The 22,590-nt window shown below is 40.8% G+C and overlaps 2 protein-coding genes across 4 annotated transcripts; one reads left to right on the top strand and one right to left on the bottom strand.

Moving 5' to 3' along the window:
- Window positions 1-1,068: 1,068 nt before the first annotated feature.
- Window positions 1,069-6,884, top strand: tacr2 (tachykinin receptor 2). Its single transcript, XM_029498236.1, has 8 exons — window positions 1,069-1,233; window positions 1,981-2,130; window positions 2,538-2,833; window positions 4,281-4,475; window positions 4,932-5,082; window positions 5,198-5,317; window positions 5,404-5,480; window positions 5,561-6,884. Exons 2-8 carry the CDS (start codon window positions 2,002-2,004, stop codon window positions 5,886-5,888), a joined length of 1,296 nt encoding a protein of 431 aa, XP_029354096.1. The 5' UTR covers window positions 1,069-1,233; window positions 1,981-2,001; the 3' UTR covers window positions 5,889-6,884.
- A 201-nt stretch (window positions 6,885-7,085) lies between these two features.
- LOC115040648 (hexokinase-1-like) lies at window positions 7,086-22,359 on the bottom strand. Of its 3 annotated transcripts, none has more exons than XM_029497526.1 (21): window positions 22,297-22,359; window positions 16,887-17,049; window positions 15,127-15,275; window positions 14,917-15,036; window positions 14,735-14,830; window positions 14,477-14,576; window positions 14,167-14,350; window positions 13,645-13,800; window positions 13,441-13,525; window positions 13,033-13,178; window positions 12,607-12,799; window positions 12,404-12,515; window positions 12,099-12,247; window positions 11,506-11,625; window positions 11,277-11,372; window positions 11,095-11,194; window positions 10,827-11,010; window positions 10,502-10,657; window positions 10,238-10,325; window positions 9,778-9,923; window positions 7,086-8,900 (listed from the first exon to the last, which is right to left on the bottom strand). In XM_029497526.1, exons 1-21 carry the CDS (start codon window positions 22,357-22,359, stop codon window positions 8,753-8,755), a joined length of 2,754 nt encoding a protein of 917 aa, XP_029353386.1. In that variant the 3' UTR covers window positions 7,086-8,752. The 3 variants fall into 3 exon arrangements, with proteins under 3 accessions (XP_029353386.1, XP_029353387.1, XP_029353385.1); XM_029497525.1 differs by having other exon boundaries at window positions 7,088-8,900; window positions 13,441-13,528; XM_029497527.1 differs by lacking the exon at window positions 14,735-14,830 and having other exon boundaries at window positions 7,087-8,900; window positions 13,441-13,528.
- Window positions 22,360-22,590: the final 231 nt, after the last annotated feature.

The following is a 22,590-nucleotide window of genomic DNA, read 5'->3' as shown; positions in this document are numbered from 1 at the left end:
GAGGAACAACAGCAAACAAAGTGGTTGTTCAGTGAGAGTAATAGCAACAGCACAAGGAAAAATAAAACGGTAGGAAAGAGGTAAAGAAGCCATTAGACAACAAAATGCTGAGATGTAAAGGTGCCCTTGTGGCATCTTATGATTTGTTATCACCGTTGTGATAAAAAGCTCACTGTGGATTACCAAATCTGCAACAGATCGGGGCCATGTAGGTTAAATGGCACCACTACAAGAATGGACCATAATGTAATAAAAAACGAGATCATGTAAACATTTATGGGAAATATTCTGAACTTGATCAGCATTTTCTAGAGGAAGAGAGCTTATACTTACTGTGCATCTGCAATGAAAAAGAAAAAGATCTTCAGAGAGGTCTCTGTCTTCATGTTGCATACCAGCCCTGTACACTGTGGCAGTCACTGAGGATAATGGCTGATAGTTTACGTGCAATTTCACCAAGAAGCCACTGCAGTTTTCAGGATGGTTGCAGAAAATTCTGGTATCAACACAGAGCTTTTCTTTACTCATATCAGGGTCACCCTGACAGGTCAGCAGTCCATCACAGGGCCAACACACAGAGACAGACAGAGACCAACAACCACTCACAGACAGTTTAGAGTCACCAGTTAACACAAACATAATGTCTTTTCTCCACACAGAAAGGCCCCAGGCCCGGGAATCGAACCTTCCTTTTGTGACCACTATGCCGCCTTGCTGCCCTTCATACATGTTCTATTTCATTCATACATATAATGTCCCTCCCGCTTTAGACTGAGTTGCTCAGATAACATTACGTGCAACCTCTCCCATGTGTTCAGGCTTTCTGTTATTGTTTTTATTCCAGTTTCCTCTGAGGACCGAAATAACACTCAGAACTGTTCTGACGGATTCTCTTTGCGCGTGGAGTCGCTCCAAATCTGCGCGTGGAGTCGCGCGCCTGCTTTCCTGCGCGCCGCCGACACGCTCGGTGGTTTGTGCCGTGGCAAGGAAGTTATATACTCCAGGAGAAGGAGACTGGATGTCTGTGTAAGTGTGTGTGTGTGTGTGTGTGTGTGAGTGAGAGAGAGAGAGAGAGAAAGAAAGAGGGAGATAGTGAGAGAGCAGCGATGTCTTGATGGATTATTGGATGACTCTGGCTGTCCATTACGCAGAAGGAGTCTTATCCTCGTACATAAGCAGGGATGGATTGGACAAGATGATGCTAAAACTGACCATTCAACCACGTAAACAGAGGTAAGAAATATGAAAGAAACAATCCGGGAGATGTGTTATTTCATTTTGAAAAGAGCATCCTCAGGTTTGTGCGATGCATAAATTCGTCACTTCTGCAATAGCTGCTGCGCTTTTTGTGCCAAATTTCCACGGAATGGTATGCGTGCGTGTGTGCACGTATGCAACACTTATTACTTGTTGGCTCAACACATGTGCTTTCTTTAGATTGCCTACAGCTGGTAAAGCTCTTTTTCTTGATTAAAACCCAAATGCATTCAGCTTTAATTTACACAGCAGGATATTGTTTTTAGGAGGAACATATGCTTCCCTGGGATCAGGCTATCAGGAGACTGATATGATGCATGATTATTAACTCGACTCTGCCAAACGCTTTCACAGCCAGACTGAGAGCTGAACATGACAACCACAAATCTGAAATTGTTTTTTCATGGTTCATAACCTCTACAATAAAGTCTATTTTGCAGCAGCTCTCAGTCATGAGAAATAATTATTAGTCTAATGAAGTAGAACTGAAACGCTCCTCCAGGAGTTGGTATGTAAATATTTTGTCTGTAGGCGCAGTGAAAGAGATGCTTGCCTGGTGTAAATATATCAGTAATGCTCCATGTTTGTCCCTGCAAAAACAAACCAAATACCCACATATTCATTTATGAGCCCCCCCAAGAGAAGCTGCGGGTGTCAGCGTGCATGACACACAACATATGTACAGCTACACATAAAGACATAACATAGAGTTTCAATCTGCAGGTGAACGGGGACACAATAGGAATGGAGAGTCTTATTGCACAAACTGAACAAAACATGGAAGCCACTTCATTCCCAATATCAGAGACCACCGACTGGCTGGAGGACGGAAACGAGACGACTGGGAACCAGTTCCAGCAGCCCAACTGGCAGGTGGGAGAAATACAGCGAGATTAGAAATAAAACTGTTGAATTCAGAGACAGCTGTCACTGGGAGAGTTACATTGTGCAGAGCCTGTCAGCGTTTTAACAGAAGTCTGCTGAAAAAGCTGGGGAGACTTAACATTTAGCAAAAGCAAGAAACACAGAACAAATGTTGAGGTTTGGAATTAGATGTTAGTCTTGGATTTATATAAATCGTCCTGAATATGCTCAAAAATGTAAAAAACTTGTTATCATGCGGTGACATCTCTAATCAGAGACTCAATGAAAGTGTGCACAATAATATAACAGAATAATATCAAAGTTTGCTTCAGTATTTTAATAGTCAATGTCTTGTCTTCAAATTCTTAAAAATATCTTGATCCTCTCCTCTCCTCTCCCCTCCCCTCCTCTCTCAGGTGGCTCTGTGGGCTATAGCGTACTCCCTGATCATCGTGGTGTCAATCACTGGGAATGTCACAGTGATTTGGATTATTCTTGCTCACAGACGCATGAGGACTGTAACTAACTACTTCATTGTGAATCTGGCCTTCTCTGACGTTTCCATGGCAACCTTCAACACTCTTTTTAACTTTGTGTACGCCCTTCACAACGACTGGTACTTTGGCCTGGGCTACTGCCGATTTCAGAACTTCTTCCCCATCACTGCCATGTTTTCGTCCATATACTCGATGGCTGCCATCGCGGTGGACAGGTAAGGATCATTAGGTCCACCTGGATCTACTGAATGAGTCACGATTACAACATTACTATCAAGATGGTGCTCTTATCCAAAATGCTATTAACGTGAACCAATTCAGGCCTAAGAACCAGAAAATGAACCCTGCATGGGTGATCCTCAGGTGTCCCATTTAGCTGATTTCCCGTTTAGGAGGTTCATCATGGAAACGGTCCAAAAAGGATGGATGACCCATTACGAAATAAATCAACTCATCAGTATGGAAGCCATGTTGTGTTAGCAAACATCCCTTAAATGCTACATAACTACACTATCTGTGATCTGTGAGCCAATACAGGAAAATGCTGCATGAAGGAGATACAGTGTACTGTATAGGTCAACAGGCAGCGCAGATGCAGATGTCATTAATGCTTACTGGAACATGAATGACCAGTCTGTTAAACTAATAAAACTGTTTTCAGCATGGGAGGCTTTGCACTTAAACTATATATTGCTGGAAAACGCAGCAACACCTGCGTGACTGCAGGTGTTGACATACATGAGTGGAACCCAGTGATAATACATTTCAGTCACGTAGAGTGAAGTGAATTTCATCGAGCAGATGCAGCCAACTGTTGTAACATACGAACACCTCAGTTCAGTTGTTCCAGAGGAGAGCCCCAATGCAGCATTTATTCACCGATACCTGTACATGACATCTCAATGATGATTCATCAATGATGAATGAGAGATATTCACGGATCAGAGCAGGAGTAAAAGTTGCCTCTAACTGGAGTACTCAGTTCATTTCATTTTGTCAAGACTCTGGTGTTATCAGCTGCAGCAGCAAACAGAAAAGCCATTTCACATTAAAGAGACGAACAGAAGACATAAACTGGCACAAAGCTGCCTCCAAACTGCAGCAACAACTCTAAGCTTTTAACATTTACTAACATGCCACGTTAGTTAAACAGCTAACAAGTTAAACAGCAAGGCCATGGGAACTGAATATGAAAATGAGAAGTGTTACTTAAGGTTGTTGTTCAAGCTGGGGGGGGTTAAAATACTGAGTAATGCCACCTAGCACATTACTGTAAATGTTCAAATGTTGCAATGTGCATTTCATGTGAAATTACTAAAGTCAAAAAAAGTGAAAGCAGGTCATTCATCATTATTAGTTTGAATTAAAGGTGACCTGAGTATGAATCATGTTGCAGAAGACATTTTTGATTAAGTAGTAATTTATCTATTTTCAAAATGTTATTTTTGATATTAGCCATTCATGAACTTTTAAATAACCTTTCATGAAAAGGATTTTTTTGGTTTCTTCAAATCTAATGGATTCAAGATTAAATCCATTTTAACCTCAGTGACACTTAAGTTTATCCAGTGAAGAGCTTTTAGAGTCACACCTCAGGCCTCTTTAGGTCTCTGTCTCTGACATACACAGAAAACATGAATAGACTGTGTCTTCCTTTTTCAGGTACATGGCCATCATCCACCCACTGAAGCCCCGCTTGTCCTCCACCTCTACAAAGGTTGTGATTGCTCTGATTTGGGTTGTAGCAATTCTGCTGGCTATCCCTCAATGCTACTACAGCGTAACAAGATTTTATTACCCCAGAACTGTGTGCATGGTCGACTGGCCTGACGATTATGGAGGAAAACATCAACTGAGGTGAAATCACAAGATGAGTTAATAAAAAAAGGAAATAAAGAAAGACAGTGACACAACTAAAGCAGATCAACAGCATGAAATAATTGGTGGTAACGGGTGGCTGACTTGCTTTTTTTTTTTTTTTGCAACAATGCTCACATGTGCATACACTTTGGCAACCATGTAGAAATAAGGCCTGTACACGGTCACCCTCTGTATGAGCCTCTGTATGACCCAGACCGTTTGGATCAAAATGTATTTGCTAATGATTCACTGCATTTGTAATTGCAGGCTGCGTCTTTAGAAAATGTTACCACATATCAGTCATCATGCCATAATGGCCATTTCAGCAGTGATCACTAAGGACTGATCCCATTCCAAAATGTAAAAAAAGTTAGTTAATTACTGTGTTAGTGAGTTAGTTAGTCTAAAGTGACCAAAAGTCACTAACTTCTTTGTTTCTCTTTCCATCTTTAGTTACCAGTTTGCGCTGATATTGCTGATATACATGCTCCCTCTGCTGGTGATGCTGGTGACCTATAGTTTAGTTGGCCGGACGTTGTGGGGTGGACACATCCCGGGAGAGGCGACAGAACATTACCACGGCCAGATAACAGCCAAAAGAAAGGTCACACAGACTTCTACTTTTCTGCTTTAACAAACTATAACTTCAAGAAATAGGCCAAAACATGTAATTGAAAATACAACAGAAAATCTATATTGAGTTTGTCTGTCTCCACTAGGTGGTGAAAATGATGGTTGTCGTGGTGCTGACCTTTGCCCTCTGCTGGTTGCCCTACCACGTCTACTTCGTACTGGGATCATTTAACAGAGACATTTATAAACAGCATTATATACAACAGGTTAGCAGCTGCGTCTCTTCCTCTTATTAGTTTTATTTGGTCTGAATTATTTACTCAGTGAGCAAAATCTGTGCTTTCCCTCTCAGGTGTACCTGACAATCTTCTGGTTGGCGATGAGCTCAACAATGTATAATCCCATCATTTATTGCTGTTTAAACCAAAGGTAAAAAACTATTCTCACCTTGTCAAGTTCCAGCATCTCCAAATGTGCAGCAGAAAACTCCCTCTCCCCTCTTCCTGCAGGTTTCGTGCTGGTTTCCGCCATGCATTTGCCTGGTTTCCCTTTGTGAAAGTCTCAGAGGAGGACAAGATGGAGCTGCAGCACACACACACATTCAGAGTCACCATGACACGCAGCCACCGCAATGACATCTCATATGCGCACACGTCCATCAAGACAAGCGACACCAATGACTCCAACTCGGTCATCAAAATCACAGAGCGAGACGCTTGCATGCAGCTTCAAGAAACTACATCATTAAAAACACACAGCACAGGAAGCACACATGTGGTGAAGACCCCTGATGATACAAAATCAATAGCTGCTAAACTTATGGAACAGAACCACTGACAGCTGAGACAACTGATGACAGAGGAGACAGGAGGTTTCCTCTGTACGTAAAACAGAGCCGACTACAAATGAGACTGGAGCCGGTGAAGACACGAGCTTTCCAACAGCCAATCAGAGCTCACGTTCATCTGTGTGGAAAAGGAAAGTCTGTGACAAATGACTTGGGACCAGGACTTTTCTTAATTACTACAATATTTGAATGACCGTGACTGTAAAGCTAGTGGATGTTTTGTTTTTAGTTCCAAAGTTGTCAAAATGAACACGTGAAAATATAATTACAGATTATATTTTGTTGGCATTCAGAAATCTGAAGATAAATCCATTCATCTTTCCCGATCTTGTAAATCCTTTCTTTTTATTGTGGTTGTGTTGTTTTTGTTTTTTTGTGGTCACTGATTTTCTCGTGGATACAATGGATGAACAGTCCACTGGCATCAGCACTAAGCCTTAATGTTTTTGGTAGCATCAGAACCTCTCAAAGGAAGATTTTCTACGTTCATTCTTCAGTATGATAACTTTCCATCTCTAATCAGCATACGCAAAGTGATAATCAAAGCCTTCCGCTGGTTACTTCATCTAAAAACTTTTACAATCATAAAAAAGCTCTCATCCTGTAACAGTGAAGGAAGTACTGCCTGTTTGTGTCATAAATAAGATATGAACACTGACACGAATTTATGACTACACATTTATCACTGAACTGACCTCATCACAGTGTGCAAAATCTCCCTAACATGAACTATGTTGTTGTCACATATCCATTACTGTACAGTGTGAAATTGTTTGAAATGACGGTTATGGTGTGGTCACGTATTCTGTTGCTCATGTATTATTAGATCACTGGTCATAAAAGTTTATTATTTTTTTAATGGTCAGTGTGTAGAGTCTATGCTATATGACAATGTCAAAGTGCTGCTACTTTGAAGAATCTGATGTGAAACATAACCTTGACATCTGTTGAGTAGATTCCTATAAAAAAATGCTCATGAAGCGTAAATATGTGTTGTACGATGGTCGCACATTTACAGTCATGTCATGATGCCGAGAACAATGCCGGCGTTAACGTTTCAGGATGACGTAACAACCTTTTGATTCCTTGTAACAACACGTGAAAATACACACAGTGAAAATGTGAATCGTCTGTATTTGTTGGCGTTACCTGATATGCTGAATAAACGTGACAGCTGTAACACAATTACAGTGGAGTACATATTCACATTCATCAGGCCATTCCATTGAAGTTTACAGGTTTGGTTTTATTTAGTGACTGGTTGATTGATGGTGTTGGACAGATACACTGGGTTTTGGGAACAGAGGCAAAGACATTAAGGTTTCAGCGATGGGGAGGGTTTTTAGAATGACTTCTGAAGGCAGGACAGTTAAGGATTAACTTATCTAGGCAGTGAGTAGGTATGGGGAGTCATCTCGATTGCACTTCCAGTTCATGCTTTGTCATCAGTCTTGGCTCAGGTTGGAGCGGTGGCCCCTGTGATGGCAGTAAAATTTACTATCATCTTAAAAGGTCCATTCATGTATCACAACAACTACTAGACAATGGTACCCTGTCCTATGTAGATGCCAAGTGTAGGAATTGATATTTTTCAGCTGTCTTTTATACTCTTAAACATGTTTATAATATATCAAAAAAGCCAGCCCAAAATAAGGATTAAATAAGCCTTTAAAAATTTTATTTTGAATTTGGAAGAATTGTACTACATTGTGCCATCTGAGCCACGAGGAGCAAGTGGAGAGCATGGAGTAAATACAGGAAGGAGTGTGGTTTTTAAAATGTTTAAAATCAAAAGTTTTCACTTCTGTAATATTGTTTTTATACACAGTTTCACCAACATTGTTCCTCTGGCATCTACTTTAGCGCTACATCACTACTTCATGGCTATTGCTGGCCCATTGGTAAACATAACAGCAAAATATCAGCAGTTGTGATCGGTACCAATGGAAGGATTTCTACATATTAAATACAAATCCTTTGGATTTATTTTACGATAGAGTACACTGGAGAAAATTAGGATTGCTGTCTTCAGTTTGAACAAATCTGCACATTCACCAAACACACCTGATGGATGATCCCGCAGAGCAAGTCCTTCTTTTGTCATGTCACACCTACATTTACAGTACAGATAACCATCAGAGGGCATTTTGCACAATGGTTTCCTCTCCGTGCTTCATTATAGCAACAGAAACATTTTTCTACACCCCCTAAATATAAAAATAAAATAAATAGCATGTACGACATATTGTATTATTTTTGGGATGAGACACTTAAAACATAGAACAAAAAAATATTCCCATTCATCTCATTACACATTCATATACCACCCCATTTGCTTTAAAAATATTGGTAGCCTACAGCAAACATACTTTTGATGACTTTGATGTAAACCAGTGTTTTTTGTGTACCTGTTGAACTTCAACAGGTTTAAACAATCAATATTTCATTTTTATATTGTAATGTTTTGCTGAAATTGTCCTGCAAAATTTCTGCTCGCTGAGTATCTCAGAATTTTTCAGTTATCAGAACAATCCTCCAGATGGCGGCATAAGAGCATTTTGTGAAGTCCATTTGATGCTGTACATTTTCCCAAGAGAGGCAGGTTTCATCTTTACCATCAGAAATCAAAGAAATTCAAAGACATTTAGAATTTGGCCATTGTTAAAATAGTTGATTAAACATAATCTAACTACGACATTTAGAGAAAGCTATCTCCTTCTCTCCTTCACTTAGACTAAAGCAGCTCAATGCATTGAGAACACCGGTTTGATTTAGGAAAAGGAGACTGAACAGTGAAAGATCAGAGCAGAGGGGGAACCCATACGAACGGAGTGAAAGCAATAAGACATAATGCTTATTTGCTGTTCAGCTCCTGTCTCAGCCTGCAGCCCACGGCTGTGATGAGTGCAGCTCCTTTTCCACTGCCATCCTCCGACAACAAGAAGTTAACGTTACACTTAGGGGCCAGTTCATTCACTGTTTGGTGCATGATCCTGGAGAAACTGGACAGAGACAAGAGATTCGACATCATGCTTTTTCAGTGGTGTGAAAAAGAAAAAAAGAATAAGAGAATCTAATTTTTAGTCAAAGGTGAAGCATAGTTAAACACTAACACCTTAATGAACGAGATACCTGTTTACAACCTGAATTACCATCTGGTTAAACTTGCTTGTTACATGTTCAAAAAGCTGAACAACTGTTGTAGCTGCCAGAGCTCTGGTCATTTCTGGTTATGTTGGTTATGTGAAAGGCTAAATACACACTGCTATTCATGAATAAATTAAATATTTATTCCTCATTCCTAAGTTGCAGTATGAAGCTGTACAGTATCATGCATCAATATGCAGCATTCAGTACATCCACTATTCAAATCAAAATCAAATCAATCAGATTTACTTATATAGCGCCAAGTTACATCAAGGCACTTTACGTGTAGAGCGGGTCTAGACCACACTCTTTATAAAATGATTTAAAGAGACCCAACAGATCCCCCGATGAGCACTTGCTGACAGTGACAAGGAAAAACTTCCTTGAAGAGGCAGAAACCTCAGGCAGAACCGCGCTTGGGGAGAGGGCCATCTGCCTCAACTTTTTCACTTTCAGTTGTCAAGAAAGAAGACGTCCATCACAAATTTGAATAAATGGACAAAAAATAAGGGCCTGTTTGTTTAGTAATAATCGTCCGCAGTTCCTCTCATCCCAACAGTTTGAACCTACTCTTGTTGGTATTTGCCTTTCTTCGTCAGTGATCGAGTTTTATTGTCATTAGCTGTATTAACTAACGTAGTCACTCTGGTCATCATATGTTAGATCTCACATTAATTCCTAATGCACTTCAGTGCTAAGCTACTAGTTTTGTATGATCATCGCTCCACTTACTGTGGATGTAGTTTGTAGAGTGTCCCATCCACCCCTACAGTGATGTTGATTTGATCCAGTCCTCGGTTCTCTCTGATCTTATCGACCACGGCCGCCATTCCTGCCCCACACAGCTGAGCTGCACGATGTGACACCACTCCACAGACCTAGCAATGAACACAGCTTTGTATCACTCATCATCTTTGCAGCAGCTAAACTGTAAAAGACAACGTTCACTGAACCAAAGTAAAGTTAGCTCAACATGTCTGCATCGTGTTGCATATAACTGGCTCTTTCATAAGATAAACCTGATGGTGCTCACTGAGAAGTGTATAAGGCCAATGTTTGATTTCAAACTAACACCGCCGCGTAAATCAGCATGCAGTAATATACTGCACTATCTACAAGAACAGCTTGTGTTGATATGTGGCCTTATTGTTCTACATTTGTTCCTCTAGAATGGTTCATTGGTGTTTCTCACCTCTTTGACTATGATACTGTCATCACAGGTGCTGTCCAGACCTAAGTGTTGGAGGATGGATCTGACCTGCAGCAAAGCCAATCTGTCACTGGAGAAAAGAAACACACCCATCAGACTGAGCTAGAAGCACAAGACATCACATGATAAGAACATCTGAAACCTGACAGTGATGCTGCTACCTTCAAAAAGGATGAGGAGAGTACTTTTCAGCTCCTTGAATCACGTACAAACAAAGCAAAAATAAACAATGCATTTTTTTTTTACCTTTCTATCTGTGAGAGGAACTTTGTTTCAAAGATGCCTCTGGTCTTCAGAGTCTCAGAAATCTGCCCTCTGAACAGGAAACCTTTCTTGGTCATGTCTATGAGGATGTTTCGCACAATCTCTCCGAGATACATGCCACTGCACATTTTCTCATATCTGTAAAGCCCATTCAAACACAAAAAGGTACACCTAAATACACATACACACTCAAGTCATTTATGTCGGTGGAGATTCAGGAAATGAATGTTTGGTTAATTTGCAAGGATGTGTTTTTGTATAGTAAAAAAAAAAAAAAAAAAGATTATGTGTGCAAGGTGATTTCAACCTTTGTTTGCCTGGATTGAGGGAGAGGTCATCCACAGCACGGTCATACTCTGTCCGGATGTCATCAAGGCATCCATTGTCTCCAAAAGCCCCCCACTCCATGTTGACACACATCTGTCCCTCATCTCCCTCGATGGTCTCAATGTTCCTCATCTCCTCCATGTAGCATGCATTACTGCCAGTGCCTAAAATCAGACAGATGCATTCAATGACAGAGCACAAAAAAACCGAATATTTATCAAAAAGAGCTATCATCAGGCAAAACTTACCAGCAATCAGCCCAATCTGACATGTGGGTTCTTCATAGGCACAAGTCATCATGGTTCCCACTGTATCGTTGACGATGGCCACGACATCCAGGTCAAACTCCTGAAGAGGAAACACACGAGGTCAAGCTGCATCACTGTTTGTGTTTTTTGTCATGTTTGACTGAATAAGGCTCATGTCCTACCTCTCTCCTCTTAATGGCCTCCCTCAGGAGTCCCACTACATCTTCTCCTTCGCAGTCAGTCGCCTTGAAGCCTTTTGTCCACGTCACCAGGATGCCCTATGCAGATACATACGATGGGCTTCTCAGTGTTTTCAAGCTTCAAGCAACAAAACTGCTGCTTGAATGGTTCACTTTGTTACACTGAATAAGACAGAGTTTTTCAGAGGGGGTGTCAGAGGTGCACACTCACAGCATCCAGGCTGGTCTGTCTGCAGGGGAAGGAGAAGGTGAAGCCCAGAGGAAGACGAGTGTTCTTCATCCCCATGTAGTCCAGGAAGTCACTGATGCACTGCACAATGTGATCAAACAGCTGGAAGGAGAGGCAAGAGTTACCAACCTCAGGTATCAGGTGTTCATTAGACTTTGCGTCACTTCACAAAACTACAAATGTGAATAAATATTGTGAAAGAAGAGAAAGAACAAATATCTAAAAAGGCAAAAGTTTACAATACAATCAGATAATGGCAGGCGGGGATGTAGTGCGTCAGCGTGGAAAGACCAAAAGGTGACAGACTGGATCAGCTTAAAACAAGAGTTAAATTCAAGTCCGTGTTTCAGAAGACGCAGTCCTAATCTAGACCTTTGTCTGTCACTCTTCTTCCCTGATGCCATCCTCTTTTCCTCACAGCCATGCTCCCAGTGCCTGAGCTAAATACCCTAACCTTTACAGCCGGAATAATCTTAAGCCTCCTTTTATCTCGTAAGTTTAATGCATTTTACTGTCACTTGTCTTTCACTCTAATCTGTTTACATAAATTTCCTTCCTGCTCTGATGGTCCTCACCTCCTCTCCTGTGCCCTGCATCACTTCTAGAGGAATAGCGTAGATCTTGTTGTGCATCTCCACTGTTCTTCTCTTGCCAGAACGAATCTTGACCAACAAAACTCTGAAGTTGGTTCCTCCCAAATCCAGAGCCAGGAAATCACCGTTTTCTAGCAGAAAACAGATAGATGAGTTAAAAAAAAAGAAAAGAAAAAAAAAAGAAGTCACCTTGAATTTGCACACACAACTCTGACATAATGACTTTAGTCACTTAAGCTTCCCAACAGATTCGCATGTCCAGTCACAAGTGTGTATGTGTGTGTCACCTGTGCCATCAGGGGTGCTTCGCACAAAGGTTGGCAGCATTTTGACAGTAGCACATTCCTGAGTGCTCTTCGAAAGGCCATTTTGGATCTCTTCCCTCATACGCTTCTTTACCTGAATAAATTTAAGTCAAAGTATTTGAAGTGACTGAGACAAAGACACAGACCCAGAAACACACACAGACACACACACGCTCTGGGCTCACCTCCAACAGCTGTTCGGTTGTCAGGCGGAATTCAGACAGCGTTTCTGCTATTTGTCTTGATTGGTCAGCAAGTCTAGAGGCCACAGCTGTCACCATGGCAGCACCCTTTCCGCTGCCACTCTCTGACAGCAGAAATCGTACATCAGAGTCTGGGACCAGACGGCGGACTGTCTTATGAAGACGACGGGCATACCTGAAATTCAGAAAGAGTTCAAGGGCTCAAATTTTAATAGTTTTTAAAAATATATATTTTCTATATAGACTGACAACACAGAGCATAATGGGATTTTTCTAAATTTGAACTTCTGACAACAGCATTCAATGTTTATAGTTAAACTGCAGAGCAATAATAAGATGTGTGAAGCTGTAGCATGAGATAAAACATGCAAAATGAATACAAATGCTTAACTGTTTTCTGTCACTCACTGTGGGTGCATCTTGTAGAGGGATCCATCGATGCCTACGGTGGTTCGGAGTCGTGACACACCTTTGTTCTCCTTTAGCCGCAGTAGGATGGCAGACAGGGTGGCAGCGATCAGGTTGGCAGAGCGGAAAGACACAATGGCGCAAACCTGAGGAAAATGGGCAAGTAGAAAGCCATCAAGCAGCACATTCGAACTGAACAAACCCCTGAACAGCACAAAGCAACTTATGATATGCAAGTTATTTTACAACAACACAACTTGTGCTTTAAAACTAAAAAACTAAAAAAAAAACTGAATGAATGTTTCATCCAAGTAAGTAAAATGCTTTAAAAAATTTGAACGTATCAATGAAATATTTTGAATGTGTGTCGTTTCCCTATTTTAAGAGTATTTTCACATCAGTGCTCACATGCTGCACAGCAATGCAGTCATCATGTGAGGGCTCCACGCCAAGTTTGGTTAAAACCTCTTTGGCTTTACTGAGTCCTTCCTTGCTCCTAAGTAAAAAAGAAACACAGAGAAACAAACACTTCAGCTCATTTCAAATGAATATGATTGAAATTATTCAGTTTTGTAAGTATTTGAGGGAGGAAGTGCAGTTAGCATGACCTACTTCTCTATTGCCGAGACGTGCTTGGTCTCAACCTTTCCCCAGGTGAGTAACTCAGGAGTGATCCTCCCCTCGAACAGCAGGCCTTCTCTCGCCATTTTCACCAGAATGAGACGAACCAGCTCCCCCATGTACATACCACTGACCATTTTCTCAAATCTAGAGCACGGAAAAAGAAACAGGAAGTCAGACAGACATCCAAAAAATCTGCTTCTTTAAGTCGTGTCGCTCTTCTCTAGTAGTTCAAAGTGTTTATTTTTTTATTCAAAGGACGTTTGATCACCTATGAGCATGTCACATTTTTAGATTAACAGGCACATTTCTGCCATTTTTAAAGTTTTTTATGAATTCATTTTAAAAGAATAACTTCTGCTGCAATGAATAAACATTTTCTGAATAATTGTCATCTATTTCTCCGATTAAAACAACAGACAGAATGAAATAATTTGATTATTCAGCGTTTCTCTTGTAGCTTAAAAAGTAGCTCATTTTGATTTTGAGTAAAGGCCTGTCAGTTTGACATACAGCTGTTTGCCAGGATTCAGAGAGCCTCGGTCAATCTCCCTGTCAAACTCTGTTCTGATGTCTTCAAGCCTGCCGTCGTCTCCGAAAGCGCCCCACTCAGTGTTCACACACATTCGCCCCTCGTCTCCCTCCACCAGGTCGATGTGACGCAGCTCTTCCATGTAGCAAGCATTGGTGCCTGTGCCTGAACACACAGAAATGGATACAACCTCACAGCTTCTTGTTTCTTTACAGTACTGAAATTTCACTTTAGGTGCAACAACTGTGAATAGACTCTTGAATCCGATTGGTTATATTTAAATAACCATACCGATGATGATGCCGACTTCACAGCGTTGATCATCGAAACCACAAGTCATCATTGTTCCAACTGTATCATTAACCACAGCCATGATGTCTGCGTTGTAGTCCTGAAATTATGAACACGCGCACACACAGATGAATGAAAAGCCCTATACAATGTGCCCTTCTGCATCCTAATTTTTATTTGACCGAATCGATTGTGATGAACAGCAGATTACAGATGTGAAGTGTGGTATGACATGAGAGAAAAGATTCAAAGACTCACTCCTCTTTTCTTAATCGCTTTGTTGAGTAGCTGGACAACATCCATCCCCTCCACTCCACTCGCCCTGAAATGCTTTGTCCACGTTAACAGATATCCCTGGAGAAGGAGATCGACATGAGCAGAGGGAAAATGAGAAACCAAACTTCACGGAGACAGAGTCAGGTACGTTGATTTTGTTTTACCTCATCCAGTTTGTTCTGCTGGCAGGGGAAGGAGAAGGTAAAACCAACTGGGAGTTTCTTATCTTTGATGTTGTGTTTCTCCATGAAGTCACCCAGGCACTCGGCCACATGGTCGAACAGCTGCATCAGAGGCGGGAAGATGGAGAGGTTGACTCAGGTTGAGCTGAACAGAAACTGTGCGAGTGTATTTAGATTTTAATATAAACCTACCCTTGCTCCAGTCCCATGAATGATGTCCTCTGGTGTGTCGTAGATTTGGCTCTCCATCTGGACAGTCTGTTTCTTCTCATGGCTCACTCTCACGTGGAGGATCCTGAAGTTACTGCCTCCCAGATCCAACGCAATGAAGTCTCCCTTCTCTGTTGACACAGAAAGAGGAAAGTGTAAAGTCTAGACATTTATTGAGCATGTTCCGTTTTGTGTAGATGTCGATTTGCATCACTCTTTGTAATGTTTTACAAGATCAACTTCTTTTAAATTCATTGGTTAATGACTGACCAACTCACAAAATGTTATGCACCAGTTCAACGTTTCCTTTTATTATCTCCAGGAAATAACACCAGTGTATTAAAATATAAGGGAAGAAATTCTTAATGTTATCCCTGATCCCGAGTCTACACTGTCAGTGTTGATGGTGTCTGTAACGTGTGATTAAGAGTTTTACTTATTTAGATTATTAAATCCCATAAATACAAGGTACACAATTAAGTATATGTGGCACAGAAGGCAACTTATTCTGTCTGTCTTTTTTCCTTTGGCATCAGACACAATAGTGTTTAACTGCTTATCATGACTGAACCAGCAGTACCACCTGACTTACACAGATATGGCCTACTCCCTTTCCTTTGAAGCCTTATTCCTACGTGATCCAGCAAAAAAAAAAAAAAAAAAAAAAAAAAAAAAAAAAAAAAAAATCTTTCACCTTTCACCAGGCTTCGTGTTGATCTGTGGGCTTAAATTTTTTATCAAAGCCAATAAGTCCATCTGGGCCTGCTTTTCTGAGCTACCACTGTAGACAATGATTTGGAAAAGTAACAACCACACATCCTTGTTCTGACTAAACGTTTTCAAATCATAGCTTTTCCTAACACTGCACTTTCATATCATTAAAGCACGATACTGCAACAACAGAATGTAAGGTCAGGTCAGTGGAGTTGGATAATTTATCTTGAAGGAATGTAAAAGCAAATAAGATGAGCAGTTTTTAACAGATAGATATAAAACACCACAGGAAACTGCAATAAGATAAAGAGAAAACAAAAAAAATATATGAATTTTATATTCAAGTCTTTAAACAAGCCATTGAGTAGTTTGAGTCGTTACTCGTTATGGTGACCGGAGCTCATTTGAAAAAATAGTACCCGGGAGTGGCTGAAAGTAAAAATATGGTAAACACTTAAAGCGCTAACAATCTCATCTGTCAAGCAGAAGCTACAGCAACTCTACAGAACTGTGCATTCAAGCGCACTGATTTGACAGACTGTCACCGTCCTCAGTCACAGTTGCGGCAGGATTAGTTCTAATCTTTGAAAGTGCTGCTTCAAATTCACAGGAATAACAAGGTCAGACGCACTGCAATAAATTAGGATTAGACGACAAGCAGCAGATAATGACACTGTCCCGTGAAGAGTCAGGGAGAGGAAAGCAATATTTATGTATTACAAGAGGAAATAACACTTTAATCTTAAACTCGAGTTGAAGTAAACCACAGATGAAACTTGTCTGCAGCGCAGAATGAGCACAATTTCAGGATTTCACTTGTAGATAAACACAGCCAGTTGTCTTCATCACTAACTGTTCTATTATTAAAGTAATCTACAAACACGAGCAGAAGGAATCTTTATTTAACCTCACAGCACCAGAGTTTTCTGCATTGGGCTTTCGTTTTGTGTGGTTTCAATGTGGTTCCAACTTATTTCCTCTCACATGTCAACGACGTTGTTTAGTTACTCAGGGCTTGAGTAACTCACCTGAGCCATCAGGGATCGATCGCACAAAAGTTGGTAGCATCTTTAGTGAAGCAGTGGGGTTGGTATCTTGACCCAGACCTTGGGCCAGCTCAATCCGAAACCGCTGCGTGATGTCCAGTAACGTCTCATCAGACAACCGCATGGAGTACAGGTACTTATCGATCTGAAACAAAATGAGACAGACTTGATCAGTAAATAGTGATCCACAAGGATAATTCACATCCTCCTTTACTGAACCACAAGTACACTGAACCCTATTGAGCCGTGACATGAATTAAAGTCACAAAACATAACAAATGTTTTAGTATTTCATTTTCCAGGATTACTAAATTAAACCAACTGAGTGTACAATATCGCTGGTGTGCTAATGAATGTCAGTGTCAGTGATACACAAGAAAGCATGAAAAGTTGTTGGAGCACAGGGTCTGGAAATCATAGCCTGTTTGTTGGCAAGTCTTAGTGCCTGTTAAACCTGCCCAATACAGGAAATGCCACAGATACACCCAGAATGAACTGTAGATTATGACCTTTCAGGAACAGGATGTTGAACAATCTTGGTGAATTTTACTGTTGCATCAAATGGCATGGTAAACCGAAGACCTGCTTTATGAACCACGTGCAAAACATTACTCTGGTTAAATGGTTCAGTTATTATGACTTGTTTTGTGAAATGACAGAATGCCTCAACAAGATGTACTGTTCCAGTTGTCAGTAGGACTCATAACTGGATTATCAGCAGTCACTTTCATAATGATGACTCAATGAATTTGCAACATATTCATTCAAGTCAGGAAGGCAAGATGTTAAAAGATGTTAGTATGTTAGAAGAATAAACAAATATGTTTAAATGATTACCCAAAGCCTTGGATTGTTGTTGTCTTTACTAAATAAATATTAAGTATACAGGCTGAAAAAAAAAAAGCATGTGAATATCTCAGCTATTGACATTAACAAAATGCTATTACCGTTACCCACAATTACATGGGGCACATTCGTATCACTGACCTTATTAAACTGTTGCTACTTTTGTAATGCCGTAATTTAATTACTGACTCAGTTAATCTTTGAGAGACGTAAGTAGTAACTATAACTTATTCATTTTTTAAAAGTGACATGTCCAACGCTGTTAAGGACGTTGCTTCTGTCTATATTTGCGATTCTACTTGAAAATCAGGTCTTAATCAGGACCAATCAGTTCAGTAAACCTGGCCTCTATATACGTTTCCTCATATGTATATATATGTGTATGTGTGTATGTATGTATGTATATATGTATATATGTGTATGTGTGTATGTATGTATGTATGTATATATGTATGTCTTTGGTATATGTACTGTGACATTATTATTATGGTCATGTGTGAGCAATACTTATTTCAACAAGCATTGCAAAACTTCCTATTACAAGCCTTCGGGAGTCGTGCTGTCACAACTGTATTTCCTGTTTAGCTCTGGTCTGGCTCAGGACAAGCCCAGTTTAGATGTGAAAATACGGCCTAGGAGGAATTTGTGTTTCGTAGCCTTAGCAAAGGACTAAAGAAGAGAAAAACTGGGACTAAAGACATATATACCTGACGACATTTTGACATAAAATGCAATCAGCAAATAGACACAAATGTACAGTTTTTTTTCTTGTCAGACAGTAAAGTAGATTTCTATGCAGAAAAGTAGCGGAAAGAAATACATACTGAAATGGAATATGCTCATAGAACCAGTTATGATGTTTGATTTTATCTAAACCAAGTAGTCAGTCTTTTCTCACTGACACACACAAATTCTAATTGAATCATTTGCATAGGAGGAGCATTGGACATCTTTAACTACAGTGTAGGTGATACATTCCCTACAGCCTCTCTAAATGTGGAGTCTTATTAGCACATGCGTACTTGTCAGACAGAAGCACACAGCTGAGAAAATTTAACCTCTCACCTTCATTAGTTTAGAAAAGTATGTGAGTATTGTGCAACTGCTGGAAGGTGACACTAACAGGCTCCCCGTTTCACCCTGAGGTGTGTTTTACTGAGGTCTGAAAACACATTTAAAGAACAGTGACATGCTGGTGCTTGAAGACACCCTCCCCTTGTGACGTTACTGGAAGCTCTCAGCATCTGTTTTTTCAATTACACAGTAAACAAACCCCCGCCATATAAATACTACACTTTCTTCAATTCGTAACTGTTTGCAAAAGTACACATGGACACAATACATGTGCAAACAAAATGTGACCACAGCTGCTCTATGAGGTACAATTCAAGAATGATATTTAGGGAGGGTCGGTACATGATAAAAGAATCCCACAAATATGGAACAGTTTAAACCTGAGCGTTGAAAGGTCACCGGCACAAACAGCCAGCTGATTTGACACAAACATGGGGAAATTAAATTAGATTTGAGCCACAGCTAACGCACCACAAATGTTTCCAGTTCCCAACAATGACATCCTGGACACAATGCAAATGTGAAAATGATCCAAGTTTTATATCCAAATATGAAGTAAAATCCACAGTGAAAAAAAAAAAACAACCCCAAAAAAACCAAACTTTGTAGTTCAAGCACTGACATAATTGCCCTTCTCTCCTTGGTGCAGTTCCCTTCATTGAGAATTGTGATTCACAAGAACAAATGAATGTTGTTGTTGATTCTGTAGACAATCGATATGCTGCAGTCTGTGTTTCTGTCCTTGTGGTTTTCTCCAACCTCTCACTTTGTATTAATTGACAGAAGTGTCTTAGAGGCCACATTTCACTGAAGTTAGAGGGAGACCTTCAATGAAGGAATCAACACTCGAGTAATTCTGAGACAGGAAATTAACCATTTGTACACCCGTAGGCAGACTGCCTGTGTCCCTGCTTCTGTGAATGCAGAAATTATGCTTGTCCTTATTTTCATGTAAATCATGTGTACACAGATCCATTCAGGACCGACACTCACAAAACATCCTGTTGACGCCAGCTGTTGGTGCCAGCCTGACTCCTATTCCTCCAACCACCAGCCGACCTTCCTCTCCTGGTTCTTTAAGAAAGCATGCATCTATCTCATCTATAACCAATGATGGGAACCAAACTGTCCGATGCAGAATGATTGTGTAACCATTCATCAACAGCGTTTCGCTTTGTGGAGTCTTCTCTACTGTTTTCAACAGTGAACTCAACTTATATAGGCAGGCAGATTCACTTCTTATTCAAATGGCCTGCTTAAAATAACAATCCAGCCAATTGACTGAGAACACCATCCTCACCAGTCTACATAAATAACATTGTGTTCCTGGATGACCTGCTGGGTCCTGGTTACAAAAGAAGAGGATTAAAAGTAGCCATTGTCTCTAAATTAAACTAGGAGAGGTGCGCCGGATTCAGCTCATGCTGCAGTAAGGACAGCAGCATCCCTGTACTATGAATCAGCAATCTGCAGCAAAAAAACAACAAAAAAACAAACAAACAAACAAAAAACGTGTCAAAGCATTCAGCATTTTATCAGCACATCATCTGATATCACACAGTTCAGATAAACACTCACAGGAAGAAAATACTGTTCTCAATGAATGTAATGTTATCTGTCACACATTTTACTCTCCGAGTTCAATTACATCAGTTAAGTTTTCTGATCAAAAAAGGGGTATTTGTGTAGAAAACAATTTCCTCTGATATCACCAGGAGCTTGGCTTAAGTTTCAGAAAGAGCTCAAACCCACGGCCTCCTTCCCTCCCTTTTTCTTCGCTTGTCATGCCTCTTTTCACTCTCCTTTATGTTTGCATTCTTTTCAACAATGCCCTCTTCTCGTTATCACTGAGAAGTGGCTCAGGGAACCACTGAAACCTGACTCTGTTGGGCATGTTCAGCCTCCACAATGTGGAAAAGTACTGTCCTCCATGATGCACTCTACTGCACCAAAACCTCTTCTCCCTTACGCACGCACACACACCAACACACTTCAGTATAGTCAAGGACAGTGCAGTCAACTGCAGGGAGACACACTCAGCTGACTTAGCCTGTTTGACAACCATCACAGTAGTGATGAAATCTCATGTGCAGTTTCACTTGCAGCCATTTAAAGCTGGTTCAGGTAAACCTGCTGTCCAGACCTCCACAAACTCTGCTCTTTGAAAATAGCAACACAATAGGTACACACCTGGCATTGTGTGCAAGTGTGAGGGTGTATTTGTGTGTAAGCCTCCTCCCCCCGTCACCTGTGGTCACATGGTTCAAAGCTGGCCTATTTTAGGGAGGCAGTGAGAGGAAGAGTGCAGCAGTAAAGAAGGAGTAATGTGCCGCATTACCTCAGATCCTTGCTAAAATGTGTTTTAACTTCACAAGCTGTGGTTTTGCTTTGGTGCCGCAGACGCACCTGGGAATGACAGCTCTGTGTGCCCCTCGTGAATTAAGTGTGCACAGTGTAGCATGGCAGAGTTAGGAGACAGGAGAGGAAAATGGAGGAAGGAAATGTGACTTTTTCCATTTAGACAGGGGAAAAGGCCGGTGTTTGGTTTGTAGGTTTGGCAGAGTTCACTCTTCTGGTTTGACTCTATTGTTTTCATCAGACAGCATCAAATTACAGAATACAGCTGACTGTATTTGTTTTAGAGGGAAAGTCAATCAGGAAGTACAGCTGGGGGCTGTTGTGGTTTGAGTGACTGGAGCAGCTCAGCTCGTGCACTCGGAGTCCTCTCTGAGTGGATCAGTCAGTTTTGTAGCAGGAGTCTTACTCTGCTGAAGAGGAATGAAAGAGGCACATTCATGGTGTTCACCTCATGTCATTCGTGTTCTCTTTTAAGCTGAACTTTTACAGATCCAGTCATCCAATAAAACTCCCCAAAAGAGCCTACAAGAGTCAATTACAGCAACATTTACTTTTAATTTGGACTCATAGCTGTCTATATGGCAGATATGGTGACAGGGGTGATTTGTGCCTTTTAGCTCCACTGAAAGAAACTGAAGTGTATCATTTTAACAAGATCAACAACGAAAGAAAGTCAGTGACCTCTAAAATGACTTCGACCCCTTCATGTCTGGTTCCACCCCCTCATCCGTCTACTCCTCTGTCTTCATCCCTGACTGTCATTTCTTCCCTCTTCCTCACCACAACTCTCAAAACTTGCATCAGCATGAGTCAGACACTCCTGTCGTCTCCCCTTACACATGTTACTACACAAATCTTCCCCTGTGCAGTCTGTCACGTCCTACAGTGCTACGGTTACACAAATCTACAAACTCAGGGACCCAGGCACAAGACTAACACTTTTACAGAGGTAGAAAACTTCAGTTTTACTGCAAACTTTTGATGGCGATGTGTTAAACCGAATGACCTTTACAGCACACGTTCTCCTCCTCTCATTTACTTCACCCACCCCTCACTTCAGCGTCTCTCTCACACAACAACTACGACAGAGGCAGAAGAAGCAGACAGCACTCACCTTTTTGACCTGGTCATCCTTGAGTTCAGTGAAGTAGTAGGCTAGTAGCTGAGCCGCAATCATCCTGGTTCTCCTTGTCTTTCACAAACACATGCAGACTCACTTGAGAAAACACACACAGACACACACACACAAACAGTCTCGCTCTCTCTCTTCCTCTCTGGTGGATAAAAATCCAAAATGATAGTAAGAAGTAGTTTAAAAGAAATGGTTAGAGAAATTGCCCCCAGCTATGCTGTGGATACACAGTCTTTCACACACTCCGAGGGATATAAAAAATGTGTCCTGAGTCCG

The sequence above is a fragment of the Echeneis naucrates genome, chromosome 3, assembly GCF_900963305.1.
Source record: "Echeneis naucrates chromosome 3, fEcheNa1.1, whole genome shotgun sequence".
Taxonomy (NCBI): Eukaryota; Metazoa; Chordata; class Actinopteri; order Carangiformes; family Echeneidae; genus Echeneis; species Echeneis naucrates.
Note: the sequence above shows the minus strand (reverse complement) of the source record. Positions and strands in the feature narration are given on the sequence as shown.